This window comes from Esox lucius, chromosome 20 (genome assembly GCF_011004845.1).
Source record: "Esox lucius isolate fEsoLuc1 chromosome 20, fEsoLuc1.pri, whole genome shotgun sequence".
Taxonomy (NCBI): Eukaryota; Metazoa; Chordata; class Actinopteri; order Esociformes; family Esocidae; genus Esox; species Esox lucius.
In genome coordinates, this window is record NC_047588.1 from 4,776,278 (window position 1) to 4,792,197 (window position 15,920).

The following is a 15,920-nucleotide window of genomic DNA, read 5'->3' on the forward strand; positions in this document are numbered from 1 at the left end:
GAGTCAAAGATTTCAAAACAGCCAAGCTCTGCAGCAGCCAAAATATAAGGATGATAATCCCTGCACTTTTGCTCCAATCGGCATTAACCATCAACAGGCTAACTGTGGGGTCTGACAATCTTTCAATACCAATCTGTCTGTCTCTACACTCAGCCCTCTGGATAGAACAGGTCTGCAAAATGTCATATTTTAGTCACGCAAAAAAATAAATAAGTAACTGCGAGCTCAACTGCAATATTATTCATTTGAAGCACAAAACGTCTGTCAGACACCTGGCTGAGGGCAGTTCATGAACAGCACCAGCAAAACCAGCTGCAAATATGTTGTAAAACGTGCTTTCCGATGTATGGGGTAAAACAACCAGGAAAATAATTATTGGGTGCTCCGACCAAGCCGTCAGGGCAGTTTCAACTGGTTTCGACTTAATGATATCTGACCTGTAAAAGTCCACGGGACAACAGAAAATGTAATCCATGATTCTGCTTTTTTTCCACAAACATTTGGAAAATGAACCTACCTTTCTTAGTGCTGCGCCAGAAGCGGTCTCCAAGCGGGTCACCAATTGACCTCTGAGCCATATTAGGGTTCCTTTGACCTTTAGGTGTCACCTCAGGGTCTCTTGGATCTATTCACTCAAACCTCTCCTACGCTCCAAAGACTAAACTAACCCTTTCACCACCTTTGCTGACTTACACCACGAACAAACCACTCTTCTCCCCAGTGGGAAACACATTGTGCGACTTGAAGATCTGCAGATCCAAATGGCACTCCAGACGGGAGTAAGGAGCAGAGGAAGGGGTGGAGATGCAGGGGACAGAACAAGGGCTTCTTTTTATCTCCTGTCTAATGTGCCCATAAAGACAAAGCAACATCTACATGGGCCTACACCATAAATCGGAAGCATTTGCCAGGAACCGACTTGTCTTACTCCTGCTCCCGGACCCGCCTCGCTCCCGTTCCCCCGTAGCACATACATCTAGGGGAACCCACGCATTGTTCCAGACACAACCCGTCAGTCCAGAGACACACACATACACACTAGACGTCTTGTCCATAGAGGCCTCACACACTTCAGCCCTGTTGATTAACACCAAGGCAGGACATTGCCATGGAGAGACAGAGAAGCAGAGAGAAAACTTGAGGAGGGAGAAGAGAAAGGAACAATTCTGTCCTTCTTTGCTGCAACCTCATTTGTTAAAAGCAGCAACACAGCATTTCAATACAGTACCCAGATTCACCCCACAGTCAATCTTCACCTCTGTTCTACTCATTCCAGAGTTTATAGAAGAAAGTGTTTAGGCCTAAGCCCAGGTTGTTAAAGAAAACATTCAGTTGTTCTGCTGACAGTTGGAGGCTGAAATGTGTTTGGATGGCAATGGGAGAGGGAGATATTAGATGGTGTTTTAGTGTACCTGCATCACTAATAAAGGATTCATTTGGTTTTCAGGCCAGATGACGGATTGCCCACAATTTTAAAAGGTTTAGAATGTTGGAAGATTATAGACAGACAGACACTCCCCACATTTGGTCTTGACAGAAACGGTGCATATCAGTTCCCTTCACTGGATGCTTTTTAAGACCAGTAGAACAAAACTGATGCACATATTTTATCAACGAAACAGAAATAATTATGCCAGTCGACAGACCGGTCTCCCCTTGCTGACAGTACCTGTAATTATCTCTTTTGAAGTTCTTTCATTTAACTTAAGAACGGCATTTACGCAAGCCTTGCACAAGCATGCAGAAACCACCTGTATCATTACTCAAGTGTTTTGCATAAATAGCCTGGAATTACATATTATAAACAAATTGTTTCACAGAGACACTATTTGCTTAAAAGTGCAACACATTTTTTTAAGAAATACTATGCACTATATGTATAGTAACATTAATGCCCAATAGAACTTTTAACAGGGTAAAATGATAAAAGGTTATTGGTTCTCTCTTGTATGAGTGGAAATGTAACTAAGATGGAGGAGCAGCAAGGAAAATGTCCGCTTTTGCTGGGACTGCCAGGCCTGTGAGTGCCAGCCAATGCCGGGCCCCGCCCATTTGCACCACCCAGAGCCAGCGGCTGCCTCCAGACCAGAGGGAAGTGTTTGGTCGCCTGCATTGAAATGACTAAAGTGGTTAAACTACACTCCAGCAGAAAGGCGCAGCATAGGAAAAAGTTGGCCAACGATAAAGAAATAGGGAAAAGTGCCGACCCCTCAGAGGCATCCCATGGTTAAAAACCGACGGCAGCCCTCAAGTCAAAATGGTGAGAAAGCAGAGGTGCAATAAAAATCTTGTTGGGAATGTTTGTGCTATGACTCAGCCACTACAAACCCACATGTGGGAGTGGTCAGTGTGATCCACAGTTTGCCATAGCAACCTCCTGTAGACGGGACACATGCTATGCAAATACAGCGCTGTCTGCAGCAGAGGTTGATAGAACGTGGCTGTTCCCCCGGCAACCATCTCAGAAACAAAACTGACACAGGACACCCTTCCTTACTGGCAATGACTTAGGTAGAATCTGAAAATGTGAATAAAAACTTGAAGAGGCTCAGCTATGGTATTAGACAGGCATCCCGACAATCAACTTTGTCAGCATTTAATAGACCAACAAACACACACACACACACACACACACACACACACACACTTGACCAAAAGCGCAGCAGGAAACAAAGGAAACAAAGAGACAGCAACACAATAAGGTGATTTACTCTCCACATTTTGCCCATAAAAAACTCCATCTGGAGGGAATGAATCAGTTGCATTCTTCCTCTGAGCGGAACAAGGGAAAAATAGCTTAACGCACTAGCATTCGTAAAAGCGTTTTGGTGTACTTTATTTACTGTGTTCGGGGTAGAGACAAGAAAGGGTCCTTTCTACTTCGACTCTGGACATCACAAGGGATTTGACTTTCCAACATTGTTATTCATTTCGCGCTATCATCAAATGGGACTTTCTACGAGCTGATCTCTCCACAACAGGGTCTTTATGATTCCAGGGACTGCGAGTTAGCCACGGACTCCACATAACATCAAGGGGTGTGTCTGTTTTGAAGGCTTCAGCTGTAAGAGAGAACCAGAAAGGGAGCTTTCACTAAGCTTCCCACCTGAATCCTTTCATGTGTAGCGATCTTAAACACTAACAACAGATAACGATTCTGCGGTACAGCTCCAAGGAACTACTTTAACCTACAGTACAGTGAATCACTCTCAGGAGTTGTTAGGTTTCAGCAGATGTGTGAAAAGCAGTCTTAAAAAAGGTGACTGAAACTGAGGCGATACAAGTTTTAACAGTTGTTAAAAATTAAATGAAGTGTGCAGCGCTATGGTTCAGTGGTAACATTCCTGTCTCCGTGCACATAAGACACACCCTGGAGACCAGGGTTCAAGTCCTGTCACCACCCTATGATTCCCACTGTCAAAAGAACACATTTACAAAGCTACAAAAATACTTCAAGAAACTAGAAATTCCACTCTCCTTAAAAATAATTAAAATGAGGGGACCAAATAAAAAAAAACATGAGTAAAGTAGAACCTATATTCTTAAAATCCCATCACAACTGTAGTTCAACATCCAGCGGTCTGATTAAGACATGTCAGCCTCTTGGGGAAGCTAAAAGAGGTGTCAACAGGAGATTGTTTAAACAGGTAACTTCATGTTTATGGCCGACATGTAAGTGCAGTTCCTGAAATCCAAACCATTGTTTTGAAGATGGGTGACGCCCCAACTGGAGTAACTGACAGCTATGAAGTAGACTGTTGTGTGGTCAACTACCTACACAGACGAGCTGCAGGGAGAGATTAACGGTTATTTTGTTTCTCAAAGCAAAGGCTGAGCACAAGGACACTATGGGAAGTCCCGACGATGAGAAAAAAAATCACCTGCAACTCAAGTGGAACAATGATAATATACACGATACGCAAAAATTAGGAAACCTCTCGAAAAACAACCTTTACCATGAGCTTCCATTTCAGTTGAGCCCATAGAAACAGAATTTCTATCTACTTGTATGGTTCAGTTCTCAACTTCCACAGTTTACTTTAATGGGTGGATTGGATCTAGAAGTACTTGAATTTGCGACAAATTACATATTTGTAAGTTGTTCAGTCTATGAATTTGTTGGTTCAAAATGAGTATTAACACAACATGGACAACATGCATGCCAAAAAGGTGACTTCTCTCAGAATTCACATCACACTCAAAGTCAACATTATAATGGCTTGGACTCATTAGGGGTACAGTAGTATGTCAAGGATCTATCACAAAGATTATCCCTCCACAAAAAGAAAAAAGATAGAGAGGATATAGCCCGAATGTGATGAAATCATCAAAGACTCCGATCAGATAACTATTACTTGTTATCTATTCCTCAAGGCAGATACCTCTGGCCAGGTAACGTGTTCAGCGGGATCCCTGACAACAAATGCACCACACCCACAGTTAATAAAGTAAAGCAATTAACATGTCAAATCAGGGTTAGGGTTCACCCCACTAATGTTGTAGATGGGTTTGGTTCAGCAAAGCACCAGAATGAAACAGTTCACCAACATGTGCTCCCCTATTAAAGAATGACCCTACAGATACAGCCAGGGGACCCACAATTAAAGGTAAAACATTTGTTTGAGCATAATTCTGATTTATAATCACAAGTGCAAACGTCATGGAGCAGGCCACAAGGAACAACAGATTAACACACACATCTGGACCACCTATTGAGATGTGCCTTTTGTTTTGGATTTGACAGTATCCTTCCCCTTAGTCATATGAGCTCTCTGCATGTCTCCGCATTCTTGTCTGAAGGAAGCTGTCAACTAGCGTCTGCGCAAATACTAGCTGGTTAGAATTTCTTGCAAAACAACGTTAAACTTCCTTCATACGATATCCAAAAGTTTATATGACACCAGGGAATAGATAAAGGGCTTTATTGCCCAATCACAAATTACTCCTTTAATAAATTTGTTAAAAATGATTACAAAATATTTGATTTATTTAAGATTTATTCTTCCTTCTCTTATCACCCAAAGCTGTTTTACACTACCCAGCAAAGCAAATGCAACTGGGACAGAGCCAATCTAAACAACAGGCACAGCGCAATATGCTCTTTACTCCTTCCATCTCTGGTCGTTCCAGCATGTCAGTTATACTCTTTTCCCTGTAGCTGGGAGAGAGGGAGATGTATAGTATATCTGGTCAGCGACCTATCATGTTCATCCCATGGTGACTTGGCAACTGTCTGTAATGGCTAACGAGGATGAAGGCGTAACATAGGTACTGCAGTAACACTAATGAAGGAAAAGTTATACTAACAGGCTCCCTCGGGAGGAATTCAATACCAACCAGATGGATTTTCTTTCAAAACAACCTCCTTTTGTCAAACTGAAAGGACTCATGCAAGGTGTGTCCAGGTTTTTGAATTATACATTGTGTACTGAGTTCCCGAGAGTGATTAAAGGACATCGTTTAGGCCTCTTGAATAGTGCAACTGACTACTGCTCTAGTTGCTTGTCAGTAACTTGCTCAGCAGAAATAAAAAAAATAAAAAACTTTTCTACGCTCAACAGATCCCTTGCACTGCAAATAGGGTGTGTGTCCAATCCATACAGTAGAGCGCCATATGACTACAATCAAGGAAATGCACTGGTCATATAAATGAAGGCACAGTTAACATCAAAAGACCAAGTGTTGTGAATTCAGGAGCGGTAAACACGTGCATGTATTTGCTCCACAATAAGGGGTCAACTCCACAATAAGAAATCTAGATTTTTGCTATTGGATAGGATTAAAAGCATAGAATAAACATCAACATCATCAACTTGATTGGGGACTCCAGTTCAAATCATTCAATTTGTATGCATTGAATCCAAAACCGATGGGTGAAAATCCAGACTGATTAGAAAACATTTTGAAAAAGTGGGCCCATGCGTTTCTAGCCCAGGTGTCAATGCATTCCTGAGTGTTTATGATGTGAGTATGATTGCAAGACAAGCCACTGCACAGACATGTAACATGACTAGAGGGGATCTCTTTCAGCACAGCTTAAACAAAGCAATGGGTCAGTATGAGTCACACATGACTTAGGGGAATGGGAGTGGGTTGTGTGTGTGTGCATGTTGATGTGGACATGCCATTTGATCTTATCCCAAAAGCCGCCACCTTTCAAAAATGAAGACGGACATTATTACCTCACTAACATTCCTGTTCATTTTGAAACCGTTAAGCATCCCCTAACCTTCTGATCCCAGTATGCTTCCTGCTGTACAACCACACTGCATTGAAACTCAATATATTATTGCAATAGAGTTGGCAAGGACATTCAAAAGGTGCACTCGGGCATCTGTTCAAACCATTGTCCATCCAAAATTAAATTATCTGCCTGAGCAGAAGCTACTGGGAAATAATGAAGGCAAACATTGGCCCTGGACATTCAACATGTTTGTATACTATATAAAATCATTGCCTCAATGCCTTTATGTGGATTCCATCCATCATGTATGTTGTTGTTCAGTTCATGTTATTTGAGGATTGTACTTATCCTGAGGCAGATGGTAGCAGATCCTGGTGGCCAACACTTTAAAACAGTCAAACAGTAGAAGATGAACTCACCTGAAGAAACAAACAAACAACATGTCAGAGCTATTATTGTATGTTTTAATAAAGCAAATACAGTAGATATAAAAAGTCTACACACCCCTGTTAAAATGCCAAGTTCTTGTGATGTAAAAGAATGAGAGTAAGATAAATCATGTCAGAACTTTTTCAACCTTTGTGACCTATAACATGAACAATTCAATTGAAAAACAAACTGAAATATTTGAGATTAAAAAAAATCTCAATAACCTGGTTCCATAAGTGTGCACACCCTTAAACAAATACTTTGTTGAAGCACCTTTTGATTTTATTACAGCACTCAATCTTTTTGGGTAGGAGTCTATTAGTATGGCATATCTTGACGTGGCAATATTTGCCCACTCTTCTTTGCAAAAGCGCTCCAAATCTGCCAGATTGCGAGGACATCCCCTGTGCACAGCCCACTTCAGATCACCCCACAGATTATCAATTGGATTCAGGTCTGGGCTCTGGCTGGGCCATTCCAAAACGTCTTCTTCTTCTGGTAAGGCCGTGCTTTTGTAGATTTGGATGTGTGCTTTAGGTTGTTGTTGTGCTGAAAGGTGAACTTCCTCTTCATCTTCAGCTTTCTAACAGATGCCTGAAGTATCTGGTATTTGCCTGGTATTTGGAACTGTTCATAATTCCCTCCACTCTGACTAAGGCCCCGGTTCCAGCAGAAGAAAAACGCCCCAAAGCATGATGCTGCCACCACCATGCTTCACTGTGGGTATGGTGTTCTTTGGGTGAGGTGCAGGGTTGTTTTTGCGCCAAACATACCTTTTGGAATTATGGCCAAAAAGTTCAACCTCGGGTTTCATCAGACCATAACATTTTACCATGTGCTTCTGTGGGACTTGATGTAAGTTTTAGCAAATTTCAGCCGGGCTTGGACATTTTTCTTTGTAAGAAAATGCTTCCGTCTTACCACCCTACCCCATAGCCCATTCATATGAAGAATACGGGAGATTGTTGTCACAATCCTTTAATGTTGCTTTAGGCCTCTTAGAAGCCTGACCAGTTTTCTTCTTGTCTTTTCATACATTTTGGAGGGATGTCCAGTTCTTGGTAATGTTTCTGTTCTTGGTGATGTTTTATCCATTTGATGATGACTGTCTTCACTGTGTTCCATGGTATATCTAATGCTTTTAGAAATTATTTTGTACCCTTCTCCTGACTGATATCTTTCAACAATGAGATCCCTCTGGTGCTTTGGAAGCTCTCTTCGGACCATGGCTTTTGCTCTGACATGCAACTAAGACAATGTCAGCTGAACTTTATTTGTGATTAATCAGAGTAACTTTAAATGATGGCAGGTGTGTAATGACTTCTATTCAACATGTTTGAATGTAATTGGTTAATTCTGAACACAGCCACATCCCCAGTTATAAGCGGGTGTGCACACTTATGCAACCAGGTTATTGTAAGGTTTTTATATTTTATTTTTTCCCCTTGAAGATTTACAGTTTGTTTTTCAATTCAATTATAGTCACAATAAAAGTGTGAAAAGTTCTGACATGATTTATCTTCGTCTCATTCTTTTACATCACAAGAACCTGGTATTTTAACAGGGGTGTGTAGACTTTTTATATACACTGTATTTACATTATGTAGACAAATTCTTGAATATGCTCGCGATAAGTGAAGCGGACCACAAACAAACATGAGCTTAACAACACATCTCTTTTAAAGGCTTCAGTTTGGATAAGCAGTCTGAGAACTAATCTATAGGCTAGTGCACATTAAGTGGTGGGGGAAAAGTATATCTTCCACCTTGATCTGTGATACAGGCTTGAAACTTTGCCTTAAGTTCTAACATTGCCTTTAATTCTAACATTGCCTTTAGTTCTAAAAATGCCTTTAGTTCTAAAATTGCCTTTAGTTCTTTAGCCTTTAGTTCTAACATTGCCCTTAGTTCTAACATTGCCCTTAGTTCTTTAATCCTTTAGTTCTAACATTGCCCTTAGTTCTACCATTGCCCTTAGTTCTTTAATCCTTTAGTTCTAACATTGCCCTTAGTTCTAACATTGCCCTTAGCTCTAACATTGCCCTTAGTTCAAACATTGCCCTTAGTTCTTTAATCCTTTAGTTCTAACATTGCCTTTAGTTCTTTAGCAAATCAATTCATTTAGTAAAATATGTTTCACATTAGGGTTTTCCCCCAAACAACTTATAGATTGGAAAGTTGAGTAACCAACTCGTAACATAAGTTTAGTCAAGATTTATGTTTGTTTCAACAGTAGTAGATGTTTCAGTGATTTACGGCCGAAGCAGTAGGAGGTGGCACCATTAAGTATTTTCAGACAAGTATTGCAAGACAGCCTTGCAATGTCAGCTAACACCACAGGGCCTGATTACTTGGTAACACTGCCATCTGTTGGGTGTAAAAAAAAAGTAGAGACTTTTGGGTTTTAAATGCATCATTATCTTAAATCAATAGGCAAAATTTGGGGCAGACTTGATATATTGTTCGTTTATCTGATTCTTTGAGAAGATTCTTTGAGAATATATTCAAAGCTCTATAGAAGTTAATTATTTTTATCATTACCTTCAAGAAGCATTGATCCCCCTTATAAACTACTAAAGCATTTTAACCTAAACCTTTCGTGCTTAATATAGATTGGTCTTCAACATGTTGTCAACTTGATGATGAATTTTATTTCCCTGTATATGGTGTTAATCAGTGTGTGTGTGTGTGCGCGCATGTGTATTTGTGTGTGTACAGTATGTATGTTTGAAAGAAAAAGGTGCAGTGGTCTTTTTCCGGAGCTGTATATATATATATATATATACACAGTAATCATCAGATATTGTCCTGTTTTTACATTGCACAGGGGTCCAGGTTATGTGCTCGTTATACCAAGTCATGTGTATGTGTGTGTTGGTTTTTGAAACGGTTTCAGCCCTACAATAAATCTCAGCTTTGTGGAGCTCATGTCGTACAGTTTTTGTTGAGACTGGCCCACAGAGGTGCTAATTCAATTCTGTGGTAATTTTTTAGGCTGCAATTTTGGGGCAGTGAGCAACTAACCTGTTAAGTGATTGTCTATGCCAGATTGTCTATGCCCGACTCTCAAACACTTTTTTTATCTTTGCCTAAGCAATTTGTCCCTGTTTGGCATATGCTGTCATGATTTCCGAGATGGTTCCTCTTGACACATTAAATAATTTATCAGTTTTGTGATTGATGCACCTGTCATTTGGCAGCAGCTATCTGGCCTCTTTGGAACTCTATTAGTTGCCTCATGTTGCTTTGAAAACTCAAATATTAAAGTGCTAATTGCCAGACCTATTTTATAGCTGACACATACAGTGGGGAGGACAAGTATTTGATACACTGCCTATTTTGCAGGTTTTCCTACTTACAAAGCACGTAGAGGTGCTGATCACATTGTATGATTTTTTAATAATTAATAATTAATTAATTAAGTATTTGAAAACCTGCAAAATCAGCAGTGTATCAAATACTTGTTCTCCCCACTGTATGCACTGCTAATTGACAATCAAGGAAATGTGATCTCTGCAGCTGTGTTTGTAATTGTGATTTAGTTACATCAAAGAACTGTCCATTTCCATGTGGTGTAGGACTGCAAGTAGAGGAGCTGGAAAATATATACAAAAGAATATATTTTGGGCAAAGATAACACCGCCTACGCACCAAGCTTCCGTCAGGCAGAAGATAAAGGAGTATTCAATCCAAAACTAACAGGCTACAGGACAGCTTCATTCCTCAGGCCGTAAGGCTGCTCAATTCAGGAACCCCTCCTCCCTTCCATCCATAGTCCCATGCACACCTGTCACTTTATATCATGCTCATCTGCCAATCATATCATGCACACCTGTCACTTTTACATTGCACTACGGTTGTATAGTTATTATTTTCAATGCATGTTTTTTGTATAGTGTTATTATTGATAGTTCGTGTTATCTTTTTATTTATGTATTATAATTACTGTTACTTTTGTAACTTTTAACTGCACTGTCGGGAGTAGGAAAACCAAGCATTTCATTGCCATAACATGTTATTGCAAATGACAGATAAACCTTTTGAACCTTGAACCTATGAACCAAAGTTGTTTGTTTGAGTTTGATTTCTCCCACACCTCCTCCTAGAAATGTTTTATTTCCAGTAAAGAAACGCCCACCAGGGCCCAAAATATACCCATTCACTTGATATCTGTTAGAATATATGTGTATGTGTATGGTTTCTTCTATAAAACTACAACTAGGGTACTATGTCATTCACTACCGTTGGCTTGAATCTGAAGCCTTTACCACCCACAGTTGTCTGAAAGTGTTTACCGCCCACAAAGTCCTGCTCCTGTTTCTAGCACCTAACCAAGACAGTGTTAAATCATCACTTAGGTGACATGTCCAGACCAGAGAACCCCTACAAAAAGACAAGCCCTAAAATAGGCCTGGTCCAAAAGAAGCAACAATTAACAACCGATGTATATAAATGTTTACTATATAATGAATACCTCACACAAATTGGAAATTTATTTTATCACCTATTAAAGTGGCATCCTCAGAGGAAATTGAATACCCATGATTGTATGATACCATTTTTGTAAATGATGAATCCTTATTCCATATCTGTTACTGCAGTCTTGGTGGGTCAAAAATGATAATAGTGTGAAAAGAAAGCTTTCATTACTCATAGATTGGTTTGTTTTCTGTTTGAAGGTGGCCATCTATCAGAAAGCTTAATGAATCTGGGAGGGAAACATTGTTTTCACTCCCAACTACTCCTACTGTGGAACATTCCAGTATGGTCACGTTTTCTGGAAGGACACAAAGTGGCTCCACAAGGGCCAGAGAGCTTTTTGACTGTCAAAAAGTAGAAAATGTCATGGCTTTTTTTTTTTACTGAAATGTGCTATATTATACATATTAAAGAATGGCAACCATGACTTAAATGTGCACCCTACTGTATGGAGAAATGCTCTGGACACATCAATCCCCACAAACACACACACATCCTGGGTTTTAGCTGCTTTACTTTGTGAGGATCTTCAGTAAAACACACATATGCATATAATGGCATGCACACACTCCTGCACAAACACACACCAACCTAACACACAGCAATCCAAAACTCTGCTTATCGCTCTCATGGGCAGTCTTATCCTCTGAGGTAACGACAACAGTAAATCCGGAATTAGCTGGAGCAAAGAAAGAGACAGCCCCACCCGGGAGACTTGGTGGGAAAAACACAGTCAGCCTTGCTTAAAAAGCCACTGTCATCCACCAGTGCCCAGACACAGCCCGCTCACCAGGCGAGCCCTCAGTTCTCTCAATTTTTTTCTGTGAAGGCCAATGCATTCTCCCTCAACTGTCCAAACTGCAATTTCAGACTGCTGTTTCAGGCTTTTTCAAAACTCAGCCCAGCACTGACAGCCAAACAAACCAGAGCCAGCCAGCCTGATAACTTACAGTACATGTCCCCTTTCAACGTGCAAATGATGTATACACACATTTTAAGGAAGAACTTTTAAGATTCACCTCAAGTGAACCTTTTTAATGATGGCAATAAGCAGGAGAAGAGCAAGGAACAGATGGCTATTTGTAATTCACTGTAGCTTGGAGAGAATAGTTACTGTGCGCATAGTCTATCGCATCCATCTGCCTTTGCTGTGTGTGTATGTGTATGTGTGTGTGAGCAAGTAACACCTAACTGGGGAGGGAACAGTTGCTTGGTCCTGCAAAACGGCAAACCAAGTAAACCACATGGAGGATTAGTCTCGGGATTCTAGTGACATAAAAATAATGCGACAGGGGAGAAAGGTCTAGAAATGACCACTGATCTTCACATCGTCTAAGATGTCAAGGGAACAAAGCAGAGGTAAGAGGATGATGGCACACAACCAAGAGCCCAAACTACCACATGGTCATAACCAGGGCTCAAGCAGACAAAGAGCCCACAGTGAAAAAGCCATATTGTGCAATAAACAGCCTATTGGCTATCAGCCAGGCTGACACTTTAAGAACCAGGTTCAAATCAAACTACAGCTCCAGAAAAATTAAGAGACCACTTTTCTAAAAAAGTTGAAAAGGAAGGTTTTGAGTGAGGAACAGAAGCGTTCAATTTGCAGTGGTCTCTTAATTATAACATTTCTATTCCTCACTCAAAACCTTCCTTTTCTACTTTTTTGGAAAGGAAAGAAAAAGGTGCAGTGGTCTCTTAATTGTATATATTATATATTGGATTTGTCACGCGCTTCGTTAATGAAAGGTGTCAAAAACCAAAAGAAATCAAATTTAAAGAGGCACTGTGTAGAATCCTGCCTCTAATGTTTACAAGCCAGTACTTAAAATAAACATGGCTTTAATTTCCCCCGCTTTCCTTACAGAATAAGACCGTATATTAGTATTTCAGGGATATTCCAGGGTGGTTTAGTGTGAAGGAGATAGTACTGCAAGAGTCTAAAGCAAGTATGAGGAGACTAAAATGTTAATGCTGACAGACGGACCTGCAAGAAAGTTTCAGCTGATAACAGCTCAGGGGAATATCCCAGATTCAAGTGGGAATTATAAAAAGAAAACTGAAACATTAACTTAAAACCCTAACTGCAGGTGTCTCCTGGACATGTGTGATTGTATATACGCTTGTAGTGCAGTAAAACTTTACATAAAAATGAATAAATACAATGTATTGACATAATATCAAAAAATAAAATAAGTGCTATAAGAATAACAATAACGTGTGTATTTACAGAAGCAACTAACACAGAGTTAATGTGCAGGGCAGGGCTCATTCAGGCTAATAAACAAATAGGAAAAGTGAGCAGCAAACAGGTAAGAAAAAAAAGTAGCAGCATCAATATAAGTGATGAATGTTTATTGTGTGTGTATGAAGTAAGTATACATGTGTGTTCATGTTAGGTATAAACAAGTTTGTGTGTGGTATATGGGTGTGTGTGTGTGTGTAAGCAGAGTAGTTTGTTGCATGCATTCAACACGGATGGAAAATGCAGAAAGAGGCATTAGGTTTGTGTTGTTATTACGTTTTAGAAACTCTAGCAAGTCACTCCATGTGGGCACTGCACACACACACCCCCACACACACCCACACACACCCACCCACCCACACCCACACACACACACACACACACACACACACACACACACACACACACACACACACACACAGCTATGTCTTTAGAAACGGTGCAGCAAAAATGGTGCAAAAGAAAGGGAATTCTAGAGTCCTTCAGCCAATGTAGACAGACAAACGTTGTGTGTTAGCTGTAGTCTGCTATGGTGTCTATACTCCCAGGCTACTCCAGAGGATCCCGTCACACACATTCTGCACCTGCTATTGTTTTCTGCACTCATCTTAAATTTCTCCACCCGGTCGGCTCTCTTACCTTTGGTTGAGCAGTAGGATGACATGCTTGGCGTTTGATAAGAGAGCTTCGGAACTGCTTAAGAAGGACTCTCCTCAGCTTCCTGATAAAACTTTTTTTTTCTTTCGTTGATGTTACTTTGACTGGCCTGGTCTCAGAGTTTCTCTCGCTGTCTAACGTCCTGTTTCTTTCGAACACGTCACGCCTCTTAGCTCCACAGAACAGGATCCCCCTTTCACAGATTAGAGACAGCCTCCCTCATAAAGCCCATATCAGCTCCACTTGCGCAGGAGAGAGAAAGTGGGTGGTGTATTTGTGTGCAAATGCACTGCTCAAGTGCTGTGAGAAAGGTGAGATACTCAGAATGGCAGAACAAAGGCTAGGGGGAGTGAGAACTTCAAAGAACTGAAGCAAGATAAAGAGAAAATAAACATTAAAGATTCAGTGAAAAACGCAAAGCAGTTGAGCTGACCACTTGCACTGCACACCTGCTGACCAGGGTGTCGTCATGAATAGAAGATGTAGATAACAACCCACTGCAATCTCCTTCTGAATGCACTTTTACATGATGCCGCAGAGCTAAGCTAACGGTGTCTGAAAACTCTCACATTCTAGGGAACCAGTTCAGGGAAGCACATCCAGACAGACAATTCAATAGTCTTTCAGAGGCAGACAGAGGAGCCCTTGTAGAAAGCGGCAGTTGGGACAGAGGTCGAAGGTCGGGGTGGTTAAGTGTTCTGGCCTGGTGACAAAGCGGGTCAGTCACATGGACTTCTGCCAGCCCATCTGAAGGAAAAGCAGGCTGCAGCTTGTGTGGCCATGTTCAACCCTATTCAGAGCACACATGTGAATGAAGTGGAGAAATGTACGCTGCATGCAAATGACTCCACATTTATTGGTACTTTATTTAATTTTGATTTACATTAAATAATATAATCTATGCAAATGTGAAGTCTAAGGTGTATTGTAGTAACTTGCAGGCCGCATTCCAGGTCCGGTCAGATTTATTGGGTTAGTTTTATGTATTATTTTAGGAACACTGGATTACTGGTAACCAAACACTGGGCCTCGGACCTGTACTGGGCTGTGGGAGTTTGATACTAGGCCACCAGCAATTGAAAATATGTTTTCCCACTATCGAGCAGGATGGGTAATCAATTGACTTGGCATATCCCTGTCTCTAAGCCAGTAGCGCATACTCAACCCCAAAAAAATCTTTGTGAAGAATGTCAAAGCCAAAACAGATGCTTTCTAACTGTAAACTCATCCAATAAGCTTGTCAGGAAAACAGTCATAACCTTCTGCCTAAACCTTTTTAAGAACAGTACAAGAGTAGCAAGATTACATTAATATCCACAATTATTTTAGCAAATTTTTAGCACATTCACTGAGCACAAATTGCATGACAAGTAAAAAACAATAATAATAGCGGAGTGTTAAACTCAAAGGCTGTGTAAATTGTCAGCACTGTTCAGATTTGGAGTGTTAGTATTGAATTCATTCAAATTTGGTTCCCTTGCCTTGATGCACACTACAGGCAGCAGAGAAGAGCTCACTCCAGGTAGAAGAGCAGAAGAATTAGGTTCCTTCTGTCGCATTAGGAGCATGGTATAGACTTCCTGGTTTAGCGGGCACTGATGAGAACCCGAATGGCACCAGATGGGCTTGGGAAGACAAATAGAGTGCCTTGTAAAAGTATTCACACCCCTGTCCAATCTTTATTTTACTGAATTACAAATAATATATTGACATTAAATTTGATATTTTATTTTAAAACACAATCAAAATAAAGTATTGTAATGTGTCCTGTGATCCATTAAATTTGCTGACACATTTTCTGTGTAAAAACCCCAGTGTTGAATGTTCATAGGTCAGGCTGTAAATCTGAAGGAAAATGAAGACTACAGAACTTAAAAAGAAAAAATACTGATGCACAAATTAAGTAAAGGTACAAAATAATAACAT

The 15,920-nt window shown here is 40.5% G+C and overlaps 1 protein-coding gene across 8 annotated transcripts in view; it reads right to left on the reverse strand.

The window, feature by feature from the left end:
• The window catches only part of plecb (plectin b), a 178,361-nt gene that overhangs the window by 87,022 nt on the left and 75,419 nt on the right, over nt 1-15,920 (reverse strand). For 2 of the 8 annotated variants that reach the window (XM_020041074.2, XM_020041072.2), the window contains exon 1: nt 13,977-14,165. The exons of the other annotated variants lie outside the window; for them this stretch is intronic. In XM_020041074.2, the coding sequence (XP_019896633.2) occupies nt 13,977-14,001 (25 nt within the window). In that variant the 5' untranslated portion in view covers nt 14,002-14,165. Of the gene's footprint in view, nt 1-13,976; nt 14,166-15,920 lie in introns of those variants that run through there. 8 annotated transcript variants of the gene reach the window in all.